Source organism: Podarcis tiliguerta (assembly GCF_965153285.1).
Source record: "Podarcis tiliguerta genome assembly, chromosome: 1".
NCBI classification, from domain to species: domain Eukaryota; kingdom Metazoa; phylum Chordata; class Lepidosauria; order Squamata; family Lacertidae; genus Podarcis; species Podarcis tiliguerta.
Genome location: NC_139534.1, coordinates 71,340,167 through 71,356,745, shown reverse-complemented (window position 1 = coordinate 71,356,745; position 16,579 = coordinate 71,340,167). Strand labels below are relative to the sequence as shown.

The following is a 16,579-nucleotide window of genomic DNA, read 5'->3' as shown; positions in this document are numbered from 1 at the left end:
TGCACTTTAGTCTTAAAAACTTAGAAGTTGCTTAAAACCAATGACTAGTGAAAAGTGGTCTTGGAGAGAGTGAATTGGGATAAGAGTCCATTCATAAGTATTGGTTGATTTATTGGGGAAAGGTACATTTTAGGTACAGATCTGAAGCTCCTTGCTTTTTTGAAGAAGTCCACACTTTCCCTAGTAGTTTGTTTATAGAATGAAACTTGAATTGATTTTGGAAAGCTGGAAGTTTAGAGTCAAGAACTTCAGCTCTCCTGTTTAAACTTAATTTTTCCTGTTTTTATTTTGTTTTGTTTTTGGGTGTTGGCTGCAAAAGGAATGAATGTGATGTATTCTTCATAACGATGCTTTACTTTATTTCTGTAGTATGTCAGATGATGAACAAGAAAGTGACACTGTGGATGGTTCTCCCAGTTCAGAGTCTTCAGGCCACGACAGTCCATTCCTAGAAAATAGTTTTGCAGAAGACACCAATGAAAACCCAGAAACAAGAACCTCAGCTAACTTGGAAGCCAAACCAGCTGTCTGTACTGTGGTGGTGCCACCAATGAGGATAGAGAACAGGTTAAATGCAGATGAGCAAATTACAAATGCAGGTAATTGGTGCTTATGTGTTTTCTGTGCTGGCCACGTTTTGTTCAATGTAGATTACATGAATGGAGGACCACCTGGGTAACTGATCATTTCCTGTCTCTTCTCCTATATCCTCAAAAACCCTCTCTGGGGGGGGGGGGACTCCAGAGAGGTTTTTGGGGGTGCACTTCCCCCCTGAACCAATAATAATATGGGATGTGTGTGGTTTGTTATCTTCTCCCGTGAATGCTCTAATGTTCTACAGTTTTAATGTTTACCATTAAGTTGAATAAAGTGAAAACATTAGAAGCAACCCTGATGTATCCTATGTTGATCTTTTCATATTTTGCTAGTTACCACCTGTCAACCACTGGTAAAACGCCGATCTGCCCGTATAAAAACAAACCATCCTTCTGGCTTGGGCAATCGTCAACGAAAATTGATATCAGCATTCCATCAGCAGCACTCAAACCTCAGTCAGGTATGTATGTAAATATTGCAATGTAGAGATATTTTTATTAGTTCAGATATTTTAATGTTGAAATCTACTGCACACACATGACTCAAAACCATCCCCACTACTTCATCTATCTTTCATTCTGACCTTTGTTAACTATAATTTTAATCAAATTAACCAAAGAGAAACTTTTAGACTGGTTAAGATATCAGGTAGAGACAATTAACATGCAGTATGTTGGGCTTCCTCGAAGTCTAAATAGCAACTTTAGTGCATACATACTTTGATATCCCAGTTCCTGATGATGGAGTAGACCACTACAAACATATGACATCAATCTTCCAGAGTCTGCATTTGACACTCTATTTCTTTTCTAGCGTAACACAAGATTCTGGTTTGGACCTAAAGCTCTAAATGGCTTTGAACCTACCTATCTAAGGGGCTGCCACTCTTCTGTAGATGCTTTCCTGAGGATACCTTTTACACACCAGATAATACTGAGGACTCGTACAGTGGTATTTTCTGTGAATGTTGCGAGTGGTTAAGCATACAGCAAGAAATTGTATCTACACCTACATTTTGGATGATATTCTGTTAATGAGTCCTGTCAGTGCAAGCATTTCATAATGGGATTTCCCCCCTTCTCTGCCTGTGTAGGCTCATGTCCTCACCGAGTCTGTTCCAGAGAGTTGGAAACAGATTTGGTGGGTGGGTGGAGGGTGGGAGGAGAGGGCTATAACTTTCCATTTCCCAAGCAGAAATGCTTGCGCCGACAGAACATTTGCCTTAGTGCTTTCTTTGATTCCATCCATTGTGTTCAAGTCTGAGAGCTCCTTCAAAAAGTTGTGTAGGAGCTGCTCCTTCATAGTTTTTTTCTTAAACAAGAAAGAGGCTTTAAACAAAGCCATTGAGAAAAGTTACTTTAATTCAAATACTGGCTCTGGCAATACCTTGAAAGGCCGCAGTATATGTGACACGACCACAACGGCATGGATAAGTGGGACTTGTGTGATGTGCCCTACTTGCATAGTTGTGGTATTTACATTGGGACATACAAATGTGCATACACATACACCATAGTTGTGTAGGAGAACACACACACACACACAAATAGTATGGTTCATTTGAATGTGAAAGTGGGCCAAAGTCTAAGTGCTACCCAGTAAGTTTTGTTTTGTTTAAGCATATTTGCTGGTGCTTTGGATCAGTGTGGATCTGGTTTATTCATGCATTCATTTGTGTTTTGTGCTACATAATTTGTGACTTATGTGTGCTTGTTTTCAACTCATAGATAAGTTTTCTAGAAGTCTCATGACTATATTGAGAAGCATAACTTACAAATTGGTTATTCATATATTCATGAGTTCGTAGATTCCTTTGAAAAAATCTAGTTGAAATTCTCTCATTGTATTTCCATATATAGGTGTGCACAATATCATTTGTGATGTTACATATAGATTGGTTTTAAGGGGCAGGGTTCAAGAGAGAAATTTCAAAACTAATATAGTCAAATTTACCTGAAGGTATTCTGAACTGCCTCTCCTATTGCATCACATATCCAGTGTCAGATAATGCGATCAATAATTCATATAAAAAGCTTTGAGCTTCTTAATTCATAATGCCATACATCATAGTCTATAAATTGTTCTTATAACAGGGGACATTAACTGTTGGCTCTCAAGCCATTCACATGAGAGGTCTTGTCTAATTCCCAGTTGCCAGAACTATTTTGTTTTCCACTTTCCACCAGTCCCAACATTATAAAATGGGGTGGAACAGAAGATAGGGTGTTCTTCCTGTCACAGTATGAGGATTTTGGGGTCACCAGGTTCAGAATAGGAGAAAAAACACGACTGCACACAATGGATTTGGATTTGCAAATGAAAGAGCTCCTTCCATTCACAGGCAGAACTGTGATTTAGTGGAGGCTTCTGTTGGGTGGGGGGAGAAGGAGGGAAGCGATTTTCCAATTTCTCCTTCCCCTAGAGCCTCCAGTGCCACCTCTCACATGGTTCCAGAGGGTCCTCCAACGCTCTAGGGTAGCTTTTCAGAGGGCTGTAGAGGGACAGACATAAGTAAAAATTGCCTGTTCCCCCCTTCATATTCTATGATCAAAGTTTCACTTAAAGAAACTCTGGATCCAGGTCAACAAATATTAAAATTAGGAGCTGTAATTGCTGCAATACGTGTTGGCCAACACCAATTTGCATGGCTTTAAAAAGGAATGGACAAATTCAAGGTGGATAATTCCGTCAGGCTATTCCAATCCTAACTAGGTGGAAACTCTATATTCAAAGATGATACACCTCTGAGTACCAGATGGTGGGGACAAACTGAGGGTGCTTTTCCTCATGCCTTGCTTCTAATCTTCTCAGAAGCATCTAGCCCAGGTGTCTTTTCAGACTCACAACCCACTTCCAACCCAAACATGCATTTGGGGACCCATTTCTTAACCTTTTACCATATATTTGCATGGTGGTAGTGCTCCTGTTGTGTGACCCACCTTGGGTCAGGCTGTGACCCACAAGTATGGTCCCATCCCACCAGTTGAAGACCACTGATCTAGCTGAGCATTTATGGGAACAAAATGCCAAACCAGACAACCCCTTGGTTTAATCCAGCAGCGTAGTTCTTATGATTGTGGGGTGGTGGACATATATGACCACAAGGAGGTGGAGGAAGCCCATCCCCAAAGATGTTTCAGGCAGCGATGGTGGCAACAGAAGAAAGATTGTTTAGATGTGATAGCTGTCCACTTTGGAGACGGGGGAATCTTGTATTTATTACTTGAAATTAACTGCAGTTTCTCTTGAGACAGGTTCAACACTTTGGATCTGGGTCTCAGGAGTGGAATGGAAACTGTGGTCATTGGAGACAGCAGGCTTATATCCCAGCTAATGTTGCCAGTCATGCATTCTCCCTTCAACATGGAAGTCCCACTCATACCTCAGTCCATGCACATTTGGCTGGAAGTACACATCTTGGAGGACAGCCTGCTATTCTGCCGTATCCATCATCTGCGCCCCTCACTACTGCTGCTCCCGTTGCCCACATCCTAGCCTCACCATGTACCTCAAGACCGATCTTACAGCATCCCACTTACAGTATCTCTCATCACGGTGGCCTAGTTCACCAGGTCCCAGTGGGCATAAATCCCCGACTGCTACCTTCCCCAACCATCCACCAGACTCAGTACAAACCAATTTTCCCACCACATTCTTACATTGCATCACCTGCTTACACAGGATTTCCATTGAGTCCAACGAAACTCAGCCAGTATCCATTTATGTGAGAACTCAAGTACGCTGACAGAGCTCAGTGATACATACATGTGATTTGAGAGGAAAACATGGTATTTAATAAATATTAGCCATGGCACAACAAAAAGATATTTTTTTTAATCATGTTAGACTTGGGTGCAATTTAAACAACCTTGAGCTTTAACTCACTTTTAATGTGTTTTTGCACATTTGGTATAAATTTGTCTTTAGTCATGTTATCTTCTTATAGAGTAACTCCAGACAGGTGACTTATGGGAGCAGAAATCCAGTTTTGCTCCTACTATTTTTTATAAAATTGCCTTCTAACTAGTGCGAGACACGTCTACATTTGGGAAGCCATTGAGTGTACAGATTTAGAGCAACAGATGCACATGTGTCATCAGTATCATGTATGAGTAACTTGTTTGTATTATGTATCTTGGTGTTCAGTGTCGAGTCACTTATCTAAAAAAGGTTGAGCTGTTCTTCACATTGCATGTGTCCTTTGCATGGGCAAAAACAAAGTTGCCTAGAAATTTGCTCTTAAATGTTGGTGTCCTAATAATCTCAGCTGCATTGTAAACTGTTCCCACACATAGTGCCTTAAATATTTGAGGTTGTTAATGTTACTATATTATAAATGTTGAGGACTGCAGCACTTAACATTCAGTTTTGCTGATTATTTCATAGAGTTATACGCGCTCTCTCTCTCTTTCTTTTTTTATTTGTGTGTGGTATGATTTTAGTATAGGTTGTGATTTCTTTATCTAGGGGACAGCATGTTTTGCTGTAGCTGAATTTTGCTGTCTGCTATTTCCCCCCCGAATGATCAGCTTCACGGAAAGCATTTTGTAGTTCATAGGAAAAGTTGATTCAGTAGCTGTTGAATTAAAAAAATGGTGTTTTATACTGTTCAGTGGAACTGCAATACAATCTAAGTAGTTTATTTTCAAAGTGTTTAAGTCCAACTGGATTTTAATAACCTGTTAGAGGTGCAGTAGGCATGACTTGGCTAGATTATGAAAGAAAAAAGCAAAATGCTCATTGATTCATGCTGTGGTTTCATCTTAGCTTGAGCAAACCATGCAGTATTTAATAAATAGTAGCAGAATATTTACTATTGAAGCTTGAAAAGGTGTGAGTACTTTGTGTGCAATTTTTCATTTATGCATGGGAGAGATTTTAGCCTTTTTACATTCTAGTATTTGTTCTAGCCTTTTTTGGGGGTGGGGGTATTTTCTTATTTAATACATTCCGTCAGGGACAACAAATTACATGCATTTTCCCCTCTAGGAAGTGCATCATTTCTCTCTCTGTGTGTGCGTGTTTTTGTTCTTGTTCAAATAAAATTGCTTTTGCAGCACCAAAGACTTAATCATCCATTTCCTATTAAAAGGTAGCTACTTTTTTCATAGACCTCAAGTGTAGTGATAGGGATGGGTTTTAAAAGGAGGGTATTAAAGTGAGGTTGTGTTTTAGCTTATGAGGCAAGTAATAAATTGTATCATCTATCTTGAATGTATCATAGATAAGCTGCTATATAATGATTGCCACTTCAGATAGCTGTGAAATTAGGTGATTTAACTAGTTCTTACCCTTCTAATTTCTGTATAAATCTAATGACATGAAATGGAAGTATGGGGTTGATTTTGTTTTTGTTTGCTTTCATGTTTGGAGTGTTGTAACTACTATATTGTAAATGATGGAAGACAATTGCATATGTTATTTTGGGGTGTGTTATTTGCATCAGTATTTTATCTCCATTAACTATCATTGCATATAAATGGGTGTATCCATGTAATTTAATTTGTATGTGTTCATATTGACATTGTGTAGACACTTAAGAAAACTATCTTGGTGGCTTGACTTAACTTTTTTTTTATATAAACAAAGATTCTGGAATACAGTTATTGCAGCATAGACTGGAATAGGAGTGCAAAGGGTTTCTCTCAAGCACAATCCTAGTCATGTTTACTTAAAAGTAATTCCCACAGAGTTCAGTGGGCATTACTTCTAGGAAAGTGTGAGGATTGCAGCCTCAGCAGTCTAACAGCTGGTAGAGTTTTTCTTTGTTCCATTAACACAAGCAGTGTTTTATTTAATGAATGTCTAAGTGGAAAAAATGTGCCTACATTTGATTTACTTTTCAGGACTGAAATACAGCAGTATTAGTTGACAGAAACCAAAACCAGCAGTACATTTTAATGGCTGAGTATGGAAATAAACCCTAACCCTTTCTCACAACTCTTAGGCCACAGTCAGTGAGCTGCAGCTTTGCATGACCCCACAAAAAAAAAAAAATCACTTCTGACAGTTGGAAAAGCTTAAAACCCAGCTTTGTGATAATGGCATGGGAGAGTTGCTGTTCAGATGAAAAGAGTGACAGGTCCCACTGAGTGCAGACATGCTCTTGGGCACACTAAAGGAGTATTCTGGGTTTTTCATAAACAGTTTTATGTGTTTTGTAGAAATACAAATGTGTGTCTCTATCAAATAAAGACAAGAATAACGTGATCTAATTTGAAACCTTTTCAGCATATATTGAAGCAGATGGAATCAAGAAAATAATCAAGCAGATTTTGTCATGTTCCTTAATGTTTATGGTTCAGTAAATTCCTCTTTTCTGTTAACTCCTTGGTGTTGAGAATGGCATTTCTTGGTGCTTAGCTCCATTGCTGGCAGTGGACGCATCAGGAGCCATGAGCACCAGAAGTTAGCTTACTTTTTCTATAATTGTCACCAAATAAAAATAAAAATGTATTCTCTTAATTTACTTGGACCTGTCTTGCTCTGTAGAGTATTTACTATGTTTTAAATTGTGTTTGGGATACAAAGCTAATGTACTTGATACATTACACCATGTCAAACATAGAACCGCTTCTAAGAGTAATACCCCAAAGGTAGCCTCTGACTCCTAGCATATTGCAAAAGAGCAAATATTTTTTACTTTTCAGAAGTGATAAATTAAGTTCTGCCACAATTAGCACTGAGCATAATGTGCTACTCAACAACCAGTTCTGCAATGAGCATTGCAGTGAAGGACTAGATCTTCTGCCCTCTCTCAGGCTATACTCTGCAGTTGCACAGCAAAACAGTTCTGTTGACTTTGGCTGCAGCGGAATAATTTAGCTGTGGGATAACCTACTTATGGTTGCTATGGCTTTAGGAGGGCTAAGGGTCTGTCCAGACAAAAAAATGGTGTAAATCTATGGTCAAAGTAATCCCATATATACATCTTATTCTTCTGATGCCTTTTAAATAAAACACTGCACGATAACAAAATTGCATACGATTTTTAATTTGGAAATTTAATTTTTATATGAATCCCTTGTATTCGGTTTTTAACTTTAATTCAGGGTGTGTTATTGATCAAATATACTACTGTATTAACTAATTATTTTATTTTTAATTTTCAAATATTCTGTATTTACAGCTAATTTTAACTTGGTTTGTGTTCGGTAAATGCTAAAATCACACTGCAAGCCGTAGAAAGATTTGTTTTAGAACTAATATAGATTTGGTTACTAAGTTTGAACTGTTACAGTTTAACAATTATTTGTAGACTTGTGGCTTTTTTGTTCTTGATTTCTGTGCTACACTAGTTTGCCATGTAGCAATTGCACTGTGCAATATTACAATAAGAGGACTGGGAAAATTTTTATGGATGTAATGTTTCCTACAGTTTGCGATAGTATTTCTCTCTAGTTCTCAGTGATTTAAATGTGACCAAGCCTTCTGTACTTTGTCACAAAAAGCGGGTTTTCCAGGTGACTATTTTGGTGAGTGTCAAAATAAGAATTTATGGTGTATTACTGTCGAGATTCACTTTGAATTAAAATATATATTGCAGCAAATGGAACTTGTCGGCTTTTATTTTTATTAAAGTAGATTGAGATAACTGAAAAGTTTTTCAATCTTTTCTCTAACTCTCAAGGGCTCATTTATATAAATTTCCAGTTTCACAGGATTCAGGCCACCAGCTTTATCTTAGTGATGTGATTTCCACCCAAATAGTTTGACTGAAGTGATCTTCAAGAACATTTGAGCTTCCATTTTTGGCCTGTCAAGAGAAAATGTAACTATTGGAACACATGGTGGTTTTGGACTTCATTGAAAATTGCAGCTTTCCTGACATGTAGTTCCTCTGAGATGCCAGTGGAATGGTGATGGTACAAGTTGCCAAATGGTGGGGAAATGTAATGGTTCTAGGGGTTGCTCGTGTGTAAATCGGCGCCACACCTGGGTGGGTTGCCTGAGTGAACCCTTTCTGTCTGGACAGTCACTCGCCCGTGGCTGTCTCAATCGCTGGTAGAATCCATCAGTGGGCGTTTCTTGAACTTCTTCCAGCATAAAAGTTCTTTGACGCCTAGTCGCCGCCTACTCTCCCTGCGCGGAAGCCTTCTGCGCAGGGAGGGTGTGGGCATTGGAGGACCCGTGCTCTCCCCGCTGGTCCCCAGCAAGGAGTCTTGGAGCCACCTCGCCAATTCCATCTGCCCCCCTCCTCCACTGGTGCTACACTGATTTCCTTCCCCAGAAGATGTGCTGCTTCTCTCCCTCCCGGGACGCTCTCCGGAATCCCTCTGGAGCCCTCCCTCTCCTTCTGGCTCCGATGGCAGTTCCCTGACAGGAAAGCATTCGTCTTAAGGATGTATTGGGACATGATGCTCCAGTAGATTATTATTTATTTCCATTGGCAATGGAATACATGTGATCTGTGTTAGAGGAGCAGACAGTCTGATGTGGAATTGATAGAAAAGAAAACCTGCTCATGCCAGTCCCATGGAGAGAATCATTGTGCTAAAAACCACAAAGTTCATTCATAAAGCAGTTACACTTTTTCTTGCCAAAGCTCCTAATTTTGATGGATGATGAAAACATCAGGAGTGGGAGAAGGAATAGCCAGTTCCTATTTCTATTAAGGCTGCTGTGGATGTTACACTATAATTATACCTTGTGGTGCCAACTGCATTTTAGTTCTTGGTAGCTAAAAGCCTACCTCACGAGGGCAATGGTTAGTGAGAAATGGGCAGGCAGTAACAATAGCCTATCCCCAGTATAACGGGGAAGCATAGTGAAACTGCCATGGAATATAATATATAACTAGTTTCCTTAGGGCAAATTTCCCCATCCCCAACGACATGGACATAGATGAAGAAAAGATCTCCAAGAGATGAAGCAATTGATGTGCAGAATGTAATAGGAGATCTCTTGCCAATCCTTGTGCTATTTCCAGGTAGTAGCAAGTTATTGATCAGAGGTCAGCAAACTTTTTCAGCAGGGGGCCGGTCCACAGTCCCTCAGACCTTGTGGGGGGCCGGACTATATTTTGGAAGAACAAATTCCTATGCCCCACAAATAACCCAGAGATGCATTTTAAATAAAAGGACATACTCTACTCATGTAAAAACACGCTGATTTCCATACCGTCTGCAGGCCGGATTGAGAAGGCGATTGGGCCGGATCCAGCCCCCAGGCCTTAGTTTGCCTACCCATGCTATTGATGCAAATTATGCTTTTGGACAAGACATTTCCCCCCAGTAAGTTTCCTTTTATTGAGGTTGGTACATGCTTTGAATAGAAAAGCATAGCAAAGATGTTGGAGCCTGATCTGAGGCTACTGCTTAGCACAGTACATTACTACTACTTTTTTTTTTAAAAAAAAAAGAACTTCCTTTGCCTGTGTGGAAACAGCAATGCATTGATTATTGGTTGTGGTTTCTCAAACAGTAATTTTCACTAGGCCAACCCAGTGTTCTTTTTTGTTCTTTGTTCCATCCAATTGATCCATCCAATTGTACAGTTTTATGATAAGCATCATTTTTTCCTTCCAAGCAATGTGCAGTTTTGAATTATAGGTATTCCCTCCCTTCATCTGTAATGTGATGGGAATAAAAGGATAATCAAGAATAACAAATATTTATTCTGAAAATTCCCCAATCTATGTTGCACACATATTGTAATTTGAAGGCCACTTTACACAAGATGTTTTTCCTACATAGCTGTTTCCATGAGTTTTACTCCTATTAGACATTGGCATGCTGCATTTGAGATCTAGTTTCAGTAGCTGAATCATTGGCATACCAAAATAACTGCAAAATCCGGCATGTAAGAAATATCAGCTGACATTGTACTTTTGCAGTGTGTCATAAAATTTTAAATTCATGCTATGGGTATTTGTGGCCTTAATAAAATTTGATAAATAAAAGCATTTAAAATTTCAAGTAATAGAATTGCATTCCACCAGGGGGCTCTGCCCGAATGTTTCAGCAAGATTACTATGACAGGAACAAATTTTTCCTGCTCCTTTTGGAGTTTCATGGCATTGCATGGAATCTTGTTTCCCATGAAATATGAAAGAAGCAGCTTAAATTGATACAATTTCCATTAACATTTGTTTGCACTTTCTTAAAATACTAATAATGCAGAGCATTTTGCTTCATTTAGCAATATTAGGACTACAGATTTAGGTGGGATATGTGTGTACGTTAGGATTAGCCCTCTCAAACAAAACAAAACAGTAACAGCACTGCAAACCATAAGACACAACATTGATGACACAGCAACACATCTAAAAATCCTCACAGCAGCTGAGAGGAGCAATGCCTGCAGACAAAAAAATGAAATGAGTGCAAAAATAGTATCTTAAAAGACTACCAACAGAAAATTGAATATATTTTAGCTTCATATTATTTATTTCCTGAGAATGTAGCTGCCAAGCATTCAAGACAGAATTATCTTTTTTGTTTATTCAGCATTCAGAATTGTGCTGCTTTTTAATGATATCTGCAGCCTTAATTCTTGAATCATCTTGTGGATATTTTGTAGAAAATTTTGTTTTCCAACTTTGCTTTTTTGCTACCCTCTCTTGCTTACATTTTTATCAGGCTTCTTTAAAAGTGTTCTCCCCGCCCCCCAGCTTGTTCCTCAGTGGGGAAATTTAATAATTGCTTTAACTAAGAATTTGATCAGGGTCATTTTTCCCCTGAGTGAAAAAGTGGACACTAAATAGAGATTATTTGTTTAATCTAAAAGTGGTATGACAAGGAGCACAGGTGAAAGGTGATTTTCCTGCACCCCGCAAACCCTTATCATGACAACAGCATCCACAACACATAGCTTCCACACTTCTGCAATAGATAGAGGAAAATAATGAGTTATCCTGCTGCCACCCCCCTGAGGAAACACACATTTTGTTCAAGTAGAAGAAAAGGTAAAGAGCACTATTGGCAGTACTGGGGGTGCACAGAATAGGGTTGCCCACCCCAGCATTTGATTGCCCATTGATTTGCCTACCCTGCCTGAATTATAGAGAATTTGAAATACAGGGTTTTAATTTTTTATTTGATTCAAGTACCAAAATAAAAAGGGTGGTATTCAACTAGGTTTTACAGAGAGGAGGTACACTGGAATTAATGAACATTAGGTCAATTAATATCAACAGGTCTCCTCTGAATAAAAATTGCATACCACCGATGGGGTTGTTTCACACAAAATTGCCCCATTTGTGCAATAGAAATTTGCCTTCCTCTCTGCCTCCTGTACCCTCCAGATCTGGACCAGATTTGGGGGGAGGAGAGAGGAGGAAGAGGATATTCTGTTGCACAAACAAGTCCTTGTGCAAACAGGTTGATTTGGCTGGGCACAGCTTACAAATGTTAGAACATACCTTTAAGATAACATACATTAACAACAGGCTCAATATTATGCTCTATGAAGTGTAACCCTCCAAAATGGTCATAATCCAGTGACAAAAGGTTCCTTATAAAGCTACCACAGAGCTGCATATTTCATTAATGCAATATGTTGTCAATTTGTCTTCAGACTCTTTATCTTACAATTTCCCCAAGCATTCTTTTTTCAAAGGTGTCTTCTTACAGTCCCAATGAAGAGCATAGAAGTTCTGTTGAGAAGACATCATGCAAGACAAACTATCATCTCCTTCTAAATCTATATTATTTGCATGTATATGCATGTTGGGTTATATATCCTGAAATCCCCCCCCCCCCAGATAACTCCACCTTCTGCTTCTGAACACAGGCACCCTAAAGAATCTCAGTTCTTCAAGTGTTTGAATGTGGATGCAAAAAGACAGTGCCTTGTAACATTCTATGGGGTAAAATCAGGCAGCACGCATATATTAACCAAATGGTACTTCCTCGCTCAGCACCCACAGCCTTACATGGTACCTGGTAATAATATAGTGAGCACAAGTGGGACCCATGTGGGCAGCAAGGCTGAAGCACTCACTGTGCACCATGAAAGAAAACTAGGAATATTTACACAAATCGTACACTCTACCCCTTAGCATTCCCAATGTGCATATGTATCTGCTGTAATCTTTCTTGAGAGAGCACAAACTGGAAACAGACATTGGCATATCAAGCAGTAATTAGTGATGGGTTCATAATAAAAAAAAATTCCAAGCATAAGTATTAATGAATCATCCTTGACACCATTACCTCTCCCAAAGAGACAGTCAAGGAGCCGGCCAAGGTGAGAGTGTTCCCATTGGAAGGCAGGAGGAGAGAGCCTGGCCTCACTGATCCATGCCTGGTAACCTCCAAGATCACTATAATGTTTTATTTATGTATGTGGGACTGGCTTTGAGGATGGTACAGAAGCATCTGGGTTGTTCCTAAAAATGAACAAAAAGGAGTAAGTACACCCCTGGAAAGAACTAGTCCCATATAGACTCCCTCTGGTGGATGTGTATGCACTTTCACACACCCCATGAGGTATAAAGCTAGGAACATGCATTGCTCACATGCCCCCCCCCCCCGCTTAACACCCCCCCCCCGGCTGCTCTTCAAATATCTGTATGTTAAGACAGTGTTACAGCTTACATAAGGGTTTCCAAGTGCAGCCAACTGAACATGCTTAAAATCCCTCTGCAAATTTTGCACTGTGTGGAGGTCTAAAGAGCAACCCAAATGACTGGGTGGGGGCCTGCCCAATCTCTTAATTTTAAATATCATGTCCAAAGTGCAAGATGCACATAAATCCCGGATCAGCAATTTTTTTCAGGAGGAGGCCGGTCCACTGTCCCTCAGACCCTGTGGGGGGCCGGACTAGATTTTGAAAAAAATAATGAACAAATTCCTATGCCCCTCAAATAACCCAGAGATGCATTTTAAATAAAAGGACACATTCTACTCATGTAAAAACACGTGGATTCCCAGACCGTCCGTGGGCTGGATTTAGAAGACGATTGGGCCGGATCCAGCCCCCGGGCCTTAGTTCGCCTACCCATGACATAAATGATCTAAGTATGTGGGTAGATTCACACAGAAGAATGTGTTTTGTGATGTACCCATACCACTCGGCTTTCTTTGTCAAAACCAGAGCCTTTAACTGGGACTGGAAACCTGCTGGGGAACCAGGACTCTAGTTTCAATATGCTTCATGTATCTTGCTGCTGTTAACTGCTTGGCACCCACTCTCTGAACCAAGTGCAATTTCCTAACATAATCAAAGGCAGCTCTGTTTGTTTGTTTTCTTTGCTTAACATTTATATCCTGACCTTTGTCAAAAGACTTCAGGGTGGGTAATGATATTAAAGAATACATAAACCAAACTATAAAAACAAGAGAATTTTTTATCAGCATCACATGTAGAGCACAAAGCATGCATAAGTGTGGCTGGATTCTCCTTCAAGAAAGGTGGAGCTGGCATCAGGTTTAGGTGCTACAAAGCACTCACTCCTTCCCACTACGGCTACCTGGACATTCAGAAGTAAGGCTGGGTATAAGAGCACACCAGTAGAAAATCTGAATCTTCAAGGGTGGTACAAACCTACTGAACTATGTTTACTTCTCACTCAAATGCATCAGCAAGCACCACCTTATGTAGCTCATATATATTTGCCCCAGTATACCTAGAATTGCATGGAAATCACACGTGTACACGCATCTTGCACTAGGGGCGTCTGGATGTGATGATGTGCCTGGGAGATATGTCTGATGGTCATGCAGAGGTAAAAACATACTTGATAACAGTGATTATGGGGAGGGGGAGATATGAAATGGCTATGTAAGGGGAGGATAATTATACTTGTCCAAGCACAAACTTTGCTCCATCTCCATCCATGGTAAACTTTGTAACTCTGCCAACTTGACTGTGGACATCCTGGTGCTGTTACTTAAAGCCAGGTGGCTTAGAATAAACCTTCTGTCAACTATGACCAAATCATGGAGAGAGCTGACCTTGAATGTATTACTTTGACCTAGGTGAAATGAATACTCAGCCACAACCGTCTAGGTATTTGGATCAGCAACAATGGAAGTTGGGAAGGTGTGGGGTTTTGGCTACAGTCTATAAGGGAATTTAATCTCCAGCCTAGTTCCAGGGCTGAGTGTTTGTACCATGTGTTGGCAACTTGGACAGAGAGGGATTCTGCTACCGTATCTCAGACTAGCATAGTCTCAAACTTGGTGTTGAGGACTCCTAGAGTGTTGGTTCTGGGGTACTGAAACATCCATGCAGAAGACCCCTTTCTCTGGAGTGACTCTGGACTTCATGAGAACATAATGGGACAAGCCCCTTTGTTCTACATGCGTCAAGGGTTTTTGGTTGGGAAGGAGGGTGGTAGTATAAGGGTGAGGTTTTCATTATTTCTTTTTATTTACAAAATAAGTAAATAATCTTTAAAAATCCAGCCTACCTTAAGAGAAGATACCATGGTTCTGAACAGCATAAAATCAATAAAACTGCATTTATGAAAGCAGCTTCCTAAGTCCGTTTTCAGGCACTATAATTGCCCCTGATATTAGGGAAAGATTGCCATGCCTAGTGCGAAGAGTGGGAAGGTGCGATTCCACTACGCCTCCATATTGTTTTTTAAGAGGTAAGAGAGCAATGCTGGCGCGCATCTGAGGGACCCCCTTTGCACCTCCCGCGGCGTGGGTCACGGCGAGGTCCGCCAGCCCACCCCCGGGAGCCCCGCTCCAGAGGGAGAGGCGCGCGCGCTGGCCCTGCAAGGGCGCCGGGAGCCCAGAAGAGGTCCCCCTCGCCTTAGGAGCTCCGCCATCTCCGCCCCTCGACGAGCGGGAAGGGGGCGGAGGGTGTCGCTGCTACGTGATTCCTTTGTCGATGAGGCGCCCTCTCTCTGCGCGCTGCAAGCCCAACTCCGGCCCCGGAGCGAGGGAAAGAAGCCGTCAGGCACGAGGACCGGCGGGCTGCCGTGCGAGGAGGCCCCCTCGGCGGCGTCTCTTGTTGCCAGGCAGAGGCGTCCCCGGCGCCCGCAGCTAGGCGGGGAGGCGGGAAGGGCCCGGCGGCGGCGGCGACGGGCGGTTCCATGAGGCGTCTCCGCAGCCTTTGCACCTGCTGCTGCTGTCAGGTGGCGTCGGCGGGAGCTCGCGACCTGCCTCGCGCCTCGATGGGCAGCCGCGGGCTCTGAGGGGCGCCGGACCCTCGACGGGGATGTGCCATCTGAGCCGCCCCACAAATGGCTCTCGGCGACGAGGCGGCCGTGGCGCCTGCTGCTGCTGCTGCTTCCACCAGCACCAGCACCCTGAGGTGTGAGCTTCCCGTACGCCTGCGGGGACTCTTTGCAGCAGGCATCTCGCGGGCTTGGGCGACCAGCGTTGGCCTCAGGCTGCTGCTGCTGTTGCCGCTGCCGCCGCTGCTGCCGCCATGCCCTGATCGGAGAAGCGCCGAGGCAGCCGCGGCCACCAAAGGGCCCCTTTTCAAGGCTGCCATGCTCCTCGGGGTGCTCTTAGTCCTTTGCCAACGGGTCCAGGCGGAGCAAGGTGAGCGGCGCGCCTTCAGACCCGGGCGAGGGTGGTGAAGGGAGGCTGAGCAGGAATTGCTTAATGAAGAACAGGAGGGTGAGCGGGGGGAGGGCTTCGTTACAGCTGCAGCCATTGTGTTATCGGCGATCTCCTTCCAAATAATAAAAATAATGCTCTTCTGGGATGTGCTCGAGGAGGGGAAGCTCGCGCCTGGTTCTTGGTGCCTTGGAATGGAAAGGAGGGAGGCTGCACAGAAGAAGGGGCCATCTTCCCCCCGGTCTCTCCTCCTCTCCCCACAATTTTAAACAAAAGTTAACAGCCTTCTGCATAACAGCTGCACTTCACTGCAATGCCTCAGTGTTGTTTCGGTGGCCATGGGGTTCGCATTTGATTTTTTTCAGAGGGCGCCTGGCGGTTTGTAAATATTTTAGCTCAGAATAATTCCGAGGCGCTGCCCACCCTCCTCCCGCCGTCGTTTTCTGTAGCTGGTGAAGTGTGTCAGGTAACAAATGAGGAGGGTTTCTGAGCTTGTGTTTTCAAAGTGGCCTACAGTGTTG

The 16,579-nt window shown here is 42.0% G+C and overlaps 2 protein-coding genes across 12 annotated transcripts in view; both read left to right on the top strand.

The window, feature by feature from the left end:
- The window catches only part of HIPK3 (homeodomain interacting protein kinase 3), a 65,413-nt gene extending 57,266 nt beyond the window's left edge, over window positions 1-8,147 (top strand). For 4 of the 8 annotated variants that reach the window (XM_083414586.1, XM_083414588.1, XM_083414589.1 and 1 more), the window contains exons 14-17: window positions 370-599; window positions 930-1,057; window positions 1,411-1,548; window positions 3,852-8,147. In XM_083414586.1, the coding sequence (XP_083270712.1) occupies window positions 370-599; window positions 930-1,057; window positions 1,411-1,548; window positions 3,852-4,325 (970 nt within the window). In that variant the 3' untranslated portion in view covers window positions 4,326-8,147. The remainder of the gene's footprint in view (window positions 1-369; window positions 600-929; window positions 1,058-1,410; window positions 1,549-3,851) is intronic. The other 4 variants (XM_083414590.1, XM_083414592.1, XM_083414593.1 and 1 more) reach the window with 1 other exon arrangement.
- Window positions 8,148-15,297: 7,150 nt separating this feature from the next.
- The window catches only part of KIAA1549L (KIAA1549 like), a 155,585-nt gene continuing 154,303 nt past the window's right edge, over window positions 15,298-16,579 (top strand). For 2 of the 4 annotated variants that reach the window (XM_083398016.1, XM_083398015.1), the window contains exon 1: window positions 15,328-16,040. In XM_083398016.1, the coding sequence (XP_083254142.1) occupies window positions 15,737-16,040 (304 nt within the window). In that variant the 5' untranslated portion in view covers window positions 15,328-15,736. Of the gene's footprint in view, window positions 16,041-16,579 lie in introns of all 4 variants that reach the window. The other 2 variants (XM_083398012.1, XM_083398017.1) reach the window with 2 other exon arrangements.